The 13,656-nt window shown below is 38.2% G+C and overlaps 1 protein-coding gene across 2 annotated transcripts in view; it reads right to left on the bottom strand.

Moving 5' to 3' along the window:
• The window catches only part of LOC107671250 (cytohesin-1-like), a 48,160-nt gene that overhangs the window by 5,379 nt on the left and 29,125 nt on the right, over positions 1-13,656 (bottom strand). The window contains exons 2-9 of one of the 2 annotated variants that reach the window (XM_016464148.1): positions 11,218-11,300; positions 9,439-9,503; positions 8,559-8,625; positions 8,341-8,459; positions 5,425-5,505; positions 5,042-5,154; positions 4,393-4,541; positions 3,779-3,890 (exon numbers count right to left, since the gene is read on the bottom strand). In XM_016464148.1, the coding sequence (XP_016319634.1) occupies positions 3,779-3,890; positions 4,393-4,541; positions 5,042-5,154; positions 5,425-5,505; positions 8,341-8,459; positions 8,559-8,625; positions 9,439-9,503; positions 11,218-11,300 (789 nt within the window). Of the gene's footprint in view, positions 1-3,777; positions 3,891-4,392; positions 4,542-5,041; positions 5,155-5,424; positions 5,506-8,340; positions 8,460-8,558; positions 8,626-9,438; positions 9,504-11,217; positions 11,301-13,656 lie in introns of both variants that reach the window. The other variant, XM_016464149.1, reaches the window with a different exon arrangement.

The raw sequence follows: 13,656 nt of genomic DNA, 5'->3' as shown, positions 1-13,656 counted from the left end.
CTCACACACACACACACACACACACACACACACACACACACACACACACACACACCGATACTTTACATACAGCATGAAGAACAGCCGTCTTTGGTCCAGATGCAGTTTTCTGACTCAGTCTAATCAGATCAAACACCACATTTTGTACATTCAATCATTAACAGTTATATGACTGAATATCATTTTAAAAGGAGCAGTTCACAGAGAGAGAAAAAAAAAAAATCTGTCATCATTTTGTTCCAAACCCATATGAGTTCTTCTTCAATAAAACACAAAAGAGGATGTTTAGAAGAATGTCCAAGCTGCTCTTTTCCATATGAATAGGAGTGGGCAATATGACCACATTCTTATATCACGATATGAACTATTTTATTTTATTATATATATATATATATATATATATACCAAAATAAAATGTTTTGCCTAAAATAAGGTTATTTCACAATACTCGACACCTCACTGCAAAAACTAATACTAGTCTAAATGTGGCCCAGTTATCCTAAACCATATCTGTAACCATAATGTAAGTAAAAGCTTACTGAAGATATTACTGTCAGTAAGAAAATATGAACTAAAAAAAGAAACTAATTCTAGTCTAGTCTATCTTTTTCAGGTCCATCTATCAAAAATAAGAAATACAACAGAAAAGGAATAAAGTAATCAAATGTTTTTTTTAAAGCATAGTCTTTTCTACATTACTTAAATATACATTAATTCTTATTAAATCTACAAAATGTATTCAGTCAAGAGCAGTGAGTGAATTTCTCTTTGTCTTTTGTTGTTTGGGGGGGGTACAATGCTGTTTCATGCATTCAGAGTTGTTTACACGGTTAAAGAGTTTGATTCTCATGCTAAGCATGGACAAAGTTCAAAAAAACAATTTGGACGTATGACGGAGTATTTCTGTGCCAAAAATCTTACTTCCGGGTTCGTACAAGTTTCGGAGAGTTTTTTTTCCGATCGTGGCTCTTCATGAGTTAAACGAGGGTGGAACTCCTTATATGGGCATTTCTCCCGGAAGAACGCGACCACATTGACCAGAGCAAGAGCGAGATTGCGCCCATCAACACACTTCAGCCGGTGGCAGCGCTGCACGGGACTCGCTCGGGAAGAATGTCTCCAAAGAAGTGTGTTTTTGGTTGTAAGGGAAAGATAACTTTGTTCAGCTTCCTAAAGAACCCAGCGTTATGTAAAAAGTGGATGCAGTTTGTTTTTCCGGGGCAGCAACGCAGTTTTACAAGTGTGTTTGTTGACGAGCGTTTTAGAAACAAGGCCCAGTTCGACGCTGTATTTGCACATCGTTTGATACTGAAAGATGGAGCGGTCCCAGCTATAAAAGTCATGATTCAGAACTGCTCGTCAATCTTTAGCTCCGTCCACGGCGCTCCTCCAGGTGCTCGGCTGTTTCCAGAGAGAATCGTAAAGCTGTATCTTTCTTTTATAAATATGATAAAACTAAAGAGTTTTTGAAGATATGAAGAATGCAGTACTACTTTATAGGTACTCAAGATTAACATGAGATTGGGTGAAACTGTGTGTGTTATGTCCCCTTTAATTATCATTACACAGACAGTAGCAGGTGTGTTAGGCTGCTGTCACTTTAAGACCTAATGCACGGATCTAATATACTAAACTGATACACGTGATTCTCTTTCGTAGTTGGACAGTTTAAAACCACTGAATGCTTAAATTGGTATGGCTCAAAATTTCAGGCAAATGTTAAATCTTGGTTTCAAAGGTTAAAATGTTTGCCTGACCGCAAAAGAGACGATAATCCAAAACCTCTAATGTTGACAAATTTACACCAGTTTATTGTGTCTACCAGTATATCGCCCAACTCTACATGAATCTGAATGGGGACAGATGCTGTATTCCTCAGGAGAAAATCATATGAGTTTGGGACAACTTGAGGGTGAGGAAACGATGACAGAATTTCCATTTTTGGGTGAACTATGCCTTTAGTCTGCTTTTGTTGCTGTTTTCATCAGTGTTTGTTGGGCTCTGTTCAGACTGAGAGGAAGCAGAAAATACTGCAGCTCCCAAAGTGGAAATGACACAGAGAGAACGTTTCGAATACCACAGCAAACAGAGAGAGGTGCTCTTCAATACGCTGGTCACAAAATCAAAAACCAAGCACCCACCACCACGCTGAGACAGGGACAAAAATCGTTGATTCAATGAATAAAACGAGTGACCAGACAAACAAATGAAGGAACATGTAATAACTAGAGTAAACTCAGAGAAAGACAAACCCCATGGGAAAAAAAGTAAATAAACCTATGGTGGCTAATAACAGAAAGAGGGGACAGGAAGCAAGGCTGATCACCAAAAGCACCTGAGAGCGGAGAGATGAGCGATTGCTTGGGAAGAACAGGTGTACATACCTCCTGAGGGAAAGACAACAGCCAAAATCATGGGAACAAACAAACAAACGAGGAAGAAAAGGAAACAAAAAAATTAAATTAAATTAAATAGGAAATCGTACTCCCCACACGCTGCCTCTCTGATCAAAGGAAGAACTTGTGCATTTCTTGTTATTGTGAATTACGGAGGACCGTTCCAAAGTAAAACAGGGGATACAAGTACAAATAATAATTCACACAATTTAACACAGCTTTCCTGTCCATGTCAACGAAGAGGGAAAATGTCTCTGGGTGCAGTTTAGTTTTCAGGGGTCTTTAACCTTTTTCAGTCCATTTTAACCATGGTCTATAATCATATGCTATAGTAAAATACTAATGAATTTCCTTTGTTTTGATGCTAATACGGCAAAGCTATTAAAATGATTATCACTGATGTATATGCATGAATCATATTTGTGTAAATTATGTTATCTTAATGAATTACAATATGGTAGTCAACTTTGGTGACCAACTTTTGAAGTTAAAAATTACATTTTTGTGGCATATGTGTATTGTCATTTCAAACAACCATTGGCAGGCTCTCTGTGAAACCTCGATGAAGATCCCCGTCATAAATCATTCGCTTGCATGACGTGAATTTATGCTTTCTATGAAGACTCTATAATGCTCTAAAGCTGTGGTTCTCAACCAGGAGGCTTTAAAGAATTATAAAAGTGTGATTTCTAGACCTGGAAAAGTCACATCAATTAATAAAATCCAGCTCCTTTGGAATTTTGATACATGAATAACACATTTTTCTAGTTATGCATGAATATAGAAGGTACACTCATATGTGTGTTTATCAGTATTCACGGATACACCTTTAATGAGCATAATTCATTAAAATAACAACCAGTTGTCTTGTGTTATAACCAAAAACTGCAGATTACCAAAGGGTAAATAGGGTATTATGATTATGAATAGATCAGGTTATTAGGTTATGAATAGATTTCTAAAACATTACATATACAGGCTGCCCATCTGAAGGAGCAGTTTCTCTTGCACCTTTCAAGACAGGACTCTGATTTCTAACATCCAACTGAATTATGTCTAATTCTAAAAGGATGCGTTCAGCCTCAAGCAGCTGATTCATTGTGATCACGAAGAGTCATTACCTTCATATGATGTGAGAGGAGATATTGATCCAGCGTGAGAGAAGAGGGAAAGATGTGCTACTGTATAATCTGATGCATGGATGTGTTGTGAAGATCATAAAATGGGCTTTCGGGAAGTGTGTGTACATGTGTGTAAATCTCACAATCAGTCCATGTGTTTGAGCAGGACATCTCTTATTCAAAGGTAAATATATCTGAGAGTTGAGTTGCACGATCATCACAAAAATGAATACATATTTTGACTCAAGTAGTCCCACTCACCCAGTTTGAGCAGCCAGCCCTCTCTGTCTGGGTTGAAGAAAGTGTGTGTCAAGTCATTGCCGTCATCCTCAGGAATTTTGAAGGGCTCGTTCTTGATGCTCTCATATAGATTCTGCATGAGTCAAAGCAAAATACCATGAAGTGCATGCAAGTTATTCATTCAGAATGGTTGGGCAAAGTCCTCAAGAAAGTGGGTGCAACCATGGCCTACTTACCATTTCTAACCCTATTTTGCACACTATTCATTAACATAACCAGTGACTACATTTCTATAACAATTTTTCAATTGCCATGTTGGAAAATTCATAAACATGTTTGAAAACACATTATATTCCAACCAAGAAGCATACTCTTTCAAAGAGACAGGCAGAAGCTCAGCCTTTTAAAAAATATATTTATTTATATGACTTATTTTTAATGTAACCTATGAAATTTAGGATACAATCTGATCATATTATAACCCTAGATCTAGGGCAGGGTTCCTCATTTCTGGTCCTAGACAGCCAGATGTAGAATAAATTGGGGACACATGAAATGTACGTCACTTGGAGAAAGACTACAACAATAATAAAAACAACAATATAAATATGTGGGAAAAAAAGTGAGAGACCAACCCTGAGCAGTTCTTCTGGAAGGTCTCCTCCATCATTAATGCCTCTGTTCATGGAGATGAAACGCTCTACTGTGGGCTTGTCCTTAACGTTTGGGTTGTGAAGGCTGGTGTTTAACATGATGATGGCGAAGGACAAAATGTAGCATGTGTCTGCAAAAAAAAAAAAACACATGACACTGTCACACTGACATTCAGCATCTGATCATAGCATTTTCCAGCACTGAGACACACTAGCCTGAATATGAAGCTATTTAAATATTTCATGCTCGTACTGTAACTCGCATGAATGCTAATGAGTAGTATGATTGTGAAGTTACTGAGGGCGATCATGACATGAAGTGTCTATACATCTACAGCAAAGAGACCAATGAGAGAACTCGGTTGTAAATATATGTGTGAGGGATTTCAAAACATTACAAGTATTTACACACAATACAATTTCTGATGCCATTTGCCTGAATTTGCTTTATGTTGGAAATATAGGCTACTGGTAAATGGCATTTATTTAGAGAAGAATGCATATGTCCAATTCAATACTTCAAACTCTCAATTTGTGAGCATTACTGGGAAAAGCAGAGCTCGTGCTTCTTAGAAATGCTATGAATGCATGTTTGAACGCTAAACACAGATTCAAATGGAAATAGACCCACCGGTGGACTGGAAGACGCCGGGGTTGCATTGGCAGTAGCGCTGGGCAAACGCCTCCATCATTCTGTCGATCTTCTGGGCCTCACCAGGAAGTCTGAAACTCCAGAGAAACTGCCTGTGTGGAGACAAACATCACAATATTTAAAACATGTACTACACCAGGACATTCAAAGTGAGATGCGTAGGAGTGTGTGCGTCAGGATCAATCCCCTAACCAATGAGACTAAACTACACAAGAATCTTCTGGAAAAAGACATATAGTTATATTTATAATGAAATGTCAGTGTACTTATTTTTTATACAGTAATTACAGAAGTCATATACTAGTATTTTTTCAAATATATTAAATATTTCAAACAACAGCTGCTTCTACAGTCAGTTTTACCTGAGAGCCTGAACCAGGTTCAAATCTGTGAACTCATGCAGCTCCACAAAAGCGTGAAGGACTTGGATATTGAAGTCATCCCTGTTGAACAATTCGAATAGGAGAGCAAGTAGTAAATAACATTTAGCAGACACTTTCATCCAAAGCAACTTACAGCACACTTATTGGAGCAACTTGTTTACCACACTTACTGAAGCTTAAAGAGATAAAAAAAACTCCCCAACTCATGTCGTTTCAGACCCATAAGACTTCCGTTCATCTTATGTTTACCATATATGTATGTGCTCTGTGTATGTGCGTTTATAAATACGGTAACACTTTAGTATAGCGACCAATTCTCACTATTAACTAGTTGCTTATTAGCATACCTATTATTAACATATTGGCTGTTTAGTAGTACATATAAAGAACATATTCTGCATGACCATATTCTACATCCCTAATCCTACCCAATACCTAAACTTAACAACTACCTTACTAACTATTAATAAGCAGCAAATTAGGAGTTTATTGAGGCAAAAGTCGTAATTAATGGTTTGTTAATAGCAATAATTGGACCTTAAAATAAAGTGTGCCCATAAATATTTCTAAGTGATTGAAAACCTAAATTATTATTAAATATTATATATATAAAAATGTTTCTCTCTTCAAAAGATTTAGATTAAACTGCTTGATTCACATTGATTACTTTTACAATGTCCTTATGAACTTTTTGAAGCTTAAAAGTTTTGGTGTAACTGACTTTCAGTGAAGGGACAGAAATCGTTCGGGTTTCATTAAAAATATCTTAATCTGTGTTTCAAAGATAAACAGAAGTCTTACGGGTTTGGAACGACATGACGATGAGTAAATGACAGAATTTTCATTTTTGGGTGAACTATCCCTTTAAAGAACAGTTCAAAACCTGAATTACTTACTTTATTTAATGGAACACAAAAGGAGAGATTTTGAATAACGTACTGGCTGCTCTTTTACATGCAATGAGGATAAGCAAATTGGTCTTATGCCATAAAATGATCTGTGGATCCAAATTCATAGCTCAGTCAGTCTCTTGCACAAGAGTTATTCGAGACAAAGTGGATGTGAGATCATTCAGCACGGTACCATTTTTCAAAACCTTGCCATTTAACCTCTACAAGCGGAGGATGTGATATCCCTCATGGGGCTGATGGCGATCTTGTCCTCTCTACACCCTTTCCCAGTGATCTGGTGACAGTGCACTCATGGAACAAAGCACTGCAGACCCCCTCCCTACCAGAGGAGCCTAAGTGCTCCGAGATACCATCTCATCTGCTGTCTTACAGAGCAGTGCTCTCGATTTCCTGACTTTTTCAGCAGCCACACCCAGACTGAAGCAGAAGAGAAAACAAGGAAGCGGAGGGAATGAAATCCAAGATGAGACAAAGAGGGGGGGGGGGGAATTCTTTCACAGATACAACCATGTGACTAGGTGCAGCCCAGTGAACTAGAATAACACATTTAGTCCAGTTTGAGTCAACATTCCTTAAAAATGAAGAGTCTAATGCTTAGAGTCAGTATAAAAGTATAATCAACGACAGATGCAGCTGAGATTTACAGAGCAGAGCAGAGAATTTAGCACAAAGACCGGTTGACAGATATTAGGCTAAACCAGGGGTAGGCAAGTTCGGTCCTAGAGAGCCGCACGTATAGTTTTGAATGGGGAAAAATGCAACGCTCAATATGGCCGCTCAATCGCAGGAAGCCCCGCCTTCTGAATGAAGGAGCCAATCGCTAATTGGTAAAGTCAGCGCGTCACTGTAGCTGCCGTTAGAAGTCCGGTTGCTATAGAAACAGTCAGCGCTCTGAGACGTGCGCTTAGGACTGCGCATGCGCACTGGCTGATCTAGCCTGAATAATAAGCTTTTTATAACACTATTTGAGCAAAATAAACAACATTTACGACATATCAGATTTCTTTGGTGATTTCAAATATGAAATTTAATCGCAAGCTTAGTGAACAGTTTTGTAGAACTTGATGTTTCCCCATTCAAAGAGATAGGAGTTGCACTTGCATGCCCGAGAGGCGTTTCAAAGATGGCTGCCGAGTGACATGACTTAGGACTTTGGCTAAACTAATGTTTCTACTGATGGTGCATTTAAAAGGTGTAGAACCGATCAAATGCTACTTACAAGTTTAAAGTCAAAATTATTCTGCAATAAGCATTTTGCTGATTCTAACACAACAGGTAGGCCTGGGCAATAAACCGATAACGATAATTATCACAATATATTTTTCAATTATCAGCTCGGCTCAACAGCAGATGTGTTTACTCGCGACCAGCGCTGTGAGATCCGGCGAGAAACGTTTGAATTCAGCGAAGAACACAAATGTGTCAGCCGCACCACACAGATACGCTGTTTTCATTCAAATCAAAGCGTAAATAAATGTAGAAAACGTATCCGTGTGGTGCGGCTGACACAGAACAGCATACGCAGTTTACGTTCAGTGGATACTCTCCAAAATGGCGCTACGGTGACGCGGAGGAGACGAATTGTTGAATAAAGTCGTTATTTTTGTTTTCTTCGCGTACAAAAAGTATTCTCACCACTTCATTAAATTCAGATTGAACCACTGATGGCAGATGGACTATTTTGACGATGCCTTTCATACTTTTCTGGGCCTTTACATTGTTATTTACTTGGCAGTCAATGGCACAGTCACAAGCCTCCCGGTTTTCATCCAAAATATCTTAAATTGTGTTCCGAAGACGAACAAAGCTTTTACGGGTTTGGAACGACATGGATGTAAGTGATTAATGACAAAATGTTCATTTTGAGGTGGAGTATCCCTTTAACTACTGGTTTCTGTTTCTTTTTATTTTCTATTTAGTAGGCCTCAGTGTGAACGGTGCTTTATCTGACCCAATGGACATGCACTAATAACCACACTCTCACCTCTCTCCCAGGTAGTCTCCTATTGCAGTCTTGTTAAGACCTTCACCCTTGTAGAGGAAGCGTGCGATGTCTTCACTGGTGTTCTTCAGAAGGTCATTTTCAATGAGGAACTGGATCCCCTACAAACACACATATATTCAAGGTGCGTAGCCTCTAAAATAAAGACAAATGATACAGAAATCGTGCAGTGAATATGCTTTAATAGTCCGCTTAATCACCTTTTTGGGGTCCATGTTGAATTTCTTGCGGCCCATTGCCACTTGTTTGTTCCTCTGCATGTTTTTCCTGCAGGGACAATAATGATTTTTATTTAGAAATTCCTGAGGTTAATGCTTTTTTATGATGCCCTTTTACAAAAGATCTCATAAGGTTTATTTGATAAACACTTCCATCTACACTTGACCCTCTGACACTAGAACTCTCTATTCTATCTACTTAGTTTTTTTTTTAATAAATAAAAAGAAAACAAATAAAAAAACGACCCTCTAACACTAGCGTTCTCTATTCTTTTTCTACTTATTTTCTTTTTAATTATAATAAAAATAAATAACTTGACACTCTAAAACTAGCTCTATATATTCAATCTCTTTTCTATTTACTTTTTATTCTTTTTTATTTATTATAAAACAACAACAACAAAACTTGCTATGTGTACTGCGTTAGACTAACCGGGACTTGTCACAACACTTCTATATCAATGCTCTTTTGTTGGTTTGATTGCTTCCATAGCCCTCATTTCTAAGTCGTTTTGGTTAAAAGCGTCCGCTAAATGATTAAATGTAAATGAAATGTAAATATACAGACATCATCCATAATGGATCCAAAAGTGAAACCACTACTGCAGTGAATGGACAAGTCTTGTGGAATCAAACTGGGATTGAGAATTGAAATTTGGTTCTTATTCTGAATAAGAATAAGTACTGGAATCATTTTCTAATCTCTTTATTCTTTCACAGACAGAACACTTTTTAAAAATACGCTGACAGTTTTTTCTCAGCTAAGATGCTAGTCAGATTGACCTCACGCATGACTCTCAAAGTGGCCGCATCAGTGGAAATCAAGTGATTTCGAATAGTCTGTCAGGGGTCACCCACTCACCTCTCCTCTGTGGAACCCAGGTTCTCGATCTCACTGGTCACTTCGGCTATCTCATCTTTCAGACGCTGTGGTGAGAGGACATGAGATGGTTCAAATCAAACGAGACTCCAGAGATAATAACGCCACACTACAGTGGTCGATAAAGATGAGAAATGAAACAAAAAGACATGCACATTGTGTTTGGAGTTGTGTCTTGAGTGAAACAACCCCAATTACAGTAATCCCGAAACACCGTGTCCTGAAAAGGTACTTTTTCTGTCTTCGCCGAAAGCGAAATTCAGCATGAAGCAACACAATCAGCCAATCAAAGTAGACTTCTCCTACCTTATTGTTGAAACGTATACTTATCTGTGTAACACTGTGTAAAGGTCTACTAGAAGAGAGCACTGTGTCCTGTCCTACCTCACCGAGGCCTGACATTAACAGCTCAAATCTCATTCCAGCAGATGAATCGTTTGCGCTAGACTGCTCTGTTCGAGATAAATGCCATTAAAGGAGGACAATTGGAGAATGGCCCCAGAGTAAAGACTATAGACATCAAAATTGGATTATTTTACCATAGATTAATGGAGTTAGGATACAGGCCCAAGAGTTTAGTGGCGGTCTGGAGCCAGACTGGTCCTGAGGTCACACAATGAAGAGTTTTCCCTCCTCGTATTAATTTTTTTCTGTTTAACCACCAACTGCACGGTGAAATTCGCTCAAGTGTTTGTTCTTGTCTGTTTATATAGTACGTCTAAAAAAATCACTAGCAAAGAAAAAGCTGTTTTTGCTTTCCCAGACCTTCGTCTTCCCAAAGGAAAACAGAACCACTTCTGTCAGAAGACCTTAACATGTAGAAGTTTGGTTTAGAAAGGGTAGGTAGGGTAGGCTTGATGCTAACTTTTCATTTTCCGTCGGTCTTAGTACACGATGTAACTACAGAAGAGTCACGTTTTAAATAGGAAAAATATAGAAACTCTTTGGTCATTTTTGAGCGAGATGCTAATGGTCTAATCAGATTCAATGATCTATGCTAAGCTACAGCTAAAAGTGCTACCGCCAGACCCGGAGATCAGCTGAATGAATTCGAAAACGGTAAAACTCAACTGTTTAACTCTAGGGGAGTTGGAAAATGAGCCTATTTTAAAAAATAGTGGAGTGTTCAATTTTTTTTTTAAATTACCCTTATGACTGGTTTTGTGGTCCAGGGTCACATATATTTTTAGATTCCTGAAGTTCTTTAATACCAGCTGAGAGATAAGATGAAATAATATTAAAACTAATGCTTTTATTTATTTTTTTATTTAAGCAACTTGGCACATTAATACAGAATGTGAATTTCAACAGAACGCTTTCAAAATAAAATAGTAAGAGTAAAACATGGGACACCAGTCTGTGTTTGTTTTCTCTAACTTGCCATAAACGTCATTTTTGGGAGAATTTTAAATACCATAATGTTGGTATTTCAAATTTCTAAATCTGGTTTATGTCAAATTTCTGTTTCAATGTCATTCTGTTTGTCAATGCCATTTAGTTGCTAACAGGGCACTGCTTGCTTCAGCAAATCTCTGATGTGTAAATAAACCTTTAATAAAAGATCAGAAGATATTCCGTTAAACTGAGTGGAGGACAGATGCAGAGGCGGCTCACAGTCTCTGAAACATTCAATGCTTCAGTAAGGAGAAAAAGGCATTACTATGAAAACAAAGAGCCTCCACTACACATGCAGCTAAAACATTTGGCTCATATCGGAGCTGGAGTTGAATGAATGAATGATTCACCCCAGTTCTTCATTACCTGAATGTCCTCCAGCAGCTCCTGCTTTCGCCGGCGGATGTTTTCCAGCTCTTTCTGCTCCTCAGGCGTGAGGTCGTCAGGCACTGAGGACAAAAGAAAAAAAACACGTTTTTTGTCAGCCAAACAATTTGAAATGTTCTGATAATGTCGTAGTGCTGATTACAAGCTACCAGGGGTGATATGATAAAACATTAGGTGAAAGAAAGGACCGTAGACAGAATCGACACAGTATTTTACTCTCTAGCCAGACACCACAGTCCTTTTACAAACTTTCATTCACCGTGTCACATCTCACTCACAGCATCCTCCTGTAGCCATGGCAACCCATCACCATTTCAAACCCCATCTGTGAGGGTGCTGAAAACTCGGTGGTCAAAACCACTCATTTCACAGCTGATAATCCTTCTTAAATATTCAGTTACACTTGAAATTAAAGGGATCATACGGTGAAGTTGAATTTTCCTACTGTAACACATAAAACTCAAAGCTTCCATCACAGTCCACTAAGATTAGGCTATTTAATAAAACTAAACTGCAAAAATATTTCTATCGTAGTTATAAATCACAACCGTAAGCATATGGCCGCCCATTTTATCACTAATTACGGAGTATTGAGCAGCTGAGCCACCCGAATGAATCTGTGTGAAGTACAACAATATGTGGAGGCCAGTAAATGAGATACAAAAAAAAAGGTGACCATGAAAAACTACCAATGTTTTGGTGAAATTACGGAGACAACAGAGACAAAACATATAGATTTATGGGAATTACTTATTTCCATGTTTAAAAAAAAAAATCAGCTCATACTAGGGTTGTGACGGTGAGAAACTTTCCCACCGGTTAATCGACGTGTGACAACATCGGTAATACCGGTACCACCGTGGGGGCGGGGGCGTTCCCTCTTTTCCTCGCTTTCCTTCGCTTTTAAATAGCTTGTAAAAGCTGTGTGCGCATTTTACTTTCACTTTCAAATAGCGGCAATTCGGCGTAAAGCAATTGTTCGTTTTTAGTTCGTTTGAATTTCCCCTCTTTTCCTCGCTTTTAAATAGCTTAAAAGCGCCGTGCGCATTTTACTTTCACTTTCGAAATAGCAGCAGTTCGGCATCAATTGCTTGAATGCAACAACAAAATACAACGTCAAACTCACTTTAGCCTATATATATAAAACATAGAACTTTTATTAACAAAACAAATAAAAATACACCATGCTATAGGGCAGGCTATGCCTAATATAAAATAACAAATAACTTCCATAAAGTTTAAATAGGTATACAAAACTGGAAATAGGCTAAGTAAACATGTATAATATATAACCAAATAAATAAGAAACGTAGAACGTTTATTAGCAAAACGAGTAAGAAAGCTTGGAGGCACGGCATACACCTTGATGTAAAAAAAAATAAATAAATGACACAAAGTTTAAATAAAGTAAAAATCAGCAAACAATGTGGAACCAATTAAATAATAAATTAATGTTTAAAAAAACGTCCAAAATCACCTTAGATAAACGGCAAAAGTCAACAGGCTTTTCAAAATCCAAAATATTGCCAAACAGGCACTTTTGCATCTCGTTTCGAAACTAAATCATCCGCGTTCGTCTTGTCTGTCTCACCTCACTCTTCTTGTCAGTCAGCTCGACTCACTCTCCTTCACTGAATAAATGCAATCTGATCTGTGATGCGACTGTCGTTCGGCACGCTGCATTGAGCAGCCACGTTCAGTTTTTAATTGTAGTGTCTGTTCTTTTACTGAACTAAATTATTTTTATTACTATAAAAATCTAAACGACGGTGGGGGTCGGTGCCGCGGTGGGCAAGTGACATAACCGGTGTTGCGGCTCAACACCGGTATCACCGTCAGCACCGTCTATCGCGGCAAGCCTAGCTCATACTGGGTCAACACACTCTAAAAACCACATTGGAATTATGCCTATTTTCTCAAAATCAGAAGGAAAGTTTATGACCTTAAAAACACCATCACCAATTATGTAGAAAAACATATGACATAACTACTGCACTAAATCAATGAAAGCTGATTTGAAAAGAAACTCAGTTTCTCAAATTTAACAGTGTAAAAACCCTTTTAAGTTCTCTGAATCTGAGGGAAAGATACGATGAACCACTTCACATGCATGCTGCTGTACTCTGGCTCCTGTACTGACGCAGTTTGTTGATGGAAAACCCCTTTAAAATCATGCAAGTTACAAACACAGAGACATCAAAGTTCAGCTTTCTTCAACAATGAACAATGAAATGAAGTGAAGAGAGAGCTCAGTGTTTGCTTTTCTCAAAAAACCCACATGAGGAGCATGAATTCTCTGTAATGAATTCTCCCACAGGTTCTTTCCCTCCACTGCATAAACGTCTTATGGAGCTTTTTCCCTTGGTACAGTCGCCTCTGACTTGCTATCTGCTGCCGCTCAAAACTGATAAATGAGTC

This window comes from Sinocyclocheilus anshuiensis, unplaced genomic scaffold (genome assembly GCF_001515605.1).
Source record: "Sinocyclocheilus anshuiensis isolate Anshui unplaced genomic scaffold, SAMN03320099.WGS_v1.1 scaffold2670, whole genome shotgun sequence".
In the NCBI taxonomy this organism is placed as follows: Eukaryota; Metazoa; Chordata; class Actinopteri; order Cypriniformes; family Cyprinidae; genus Sinocyclocheilus; species Sinocyclocheilus anshuiensis.
The sequence above is the reverse complement of the archived record's forward strand: the minus strand, read 5'-3'. Positions and strand labels throughout refer to the sequence as shown.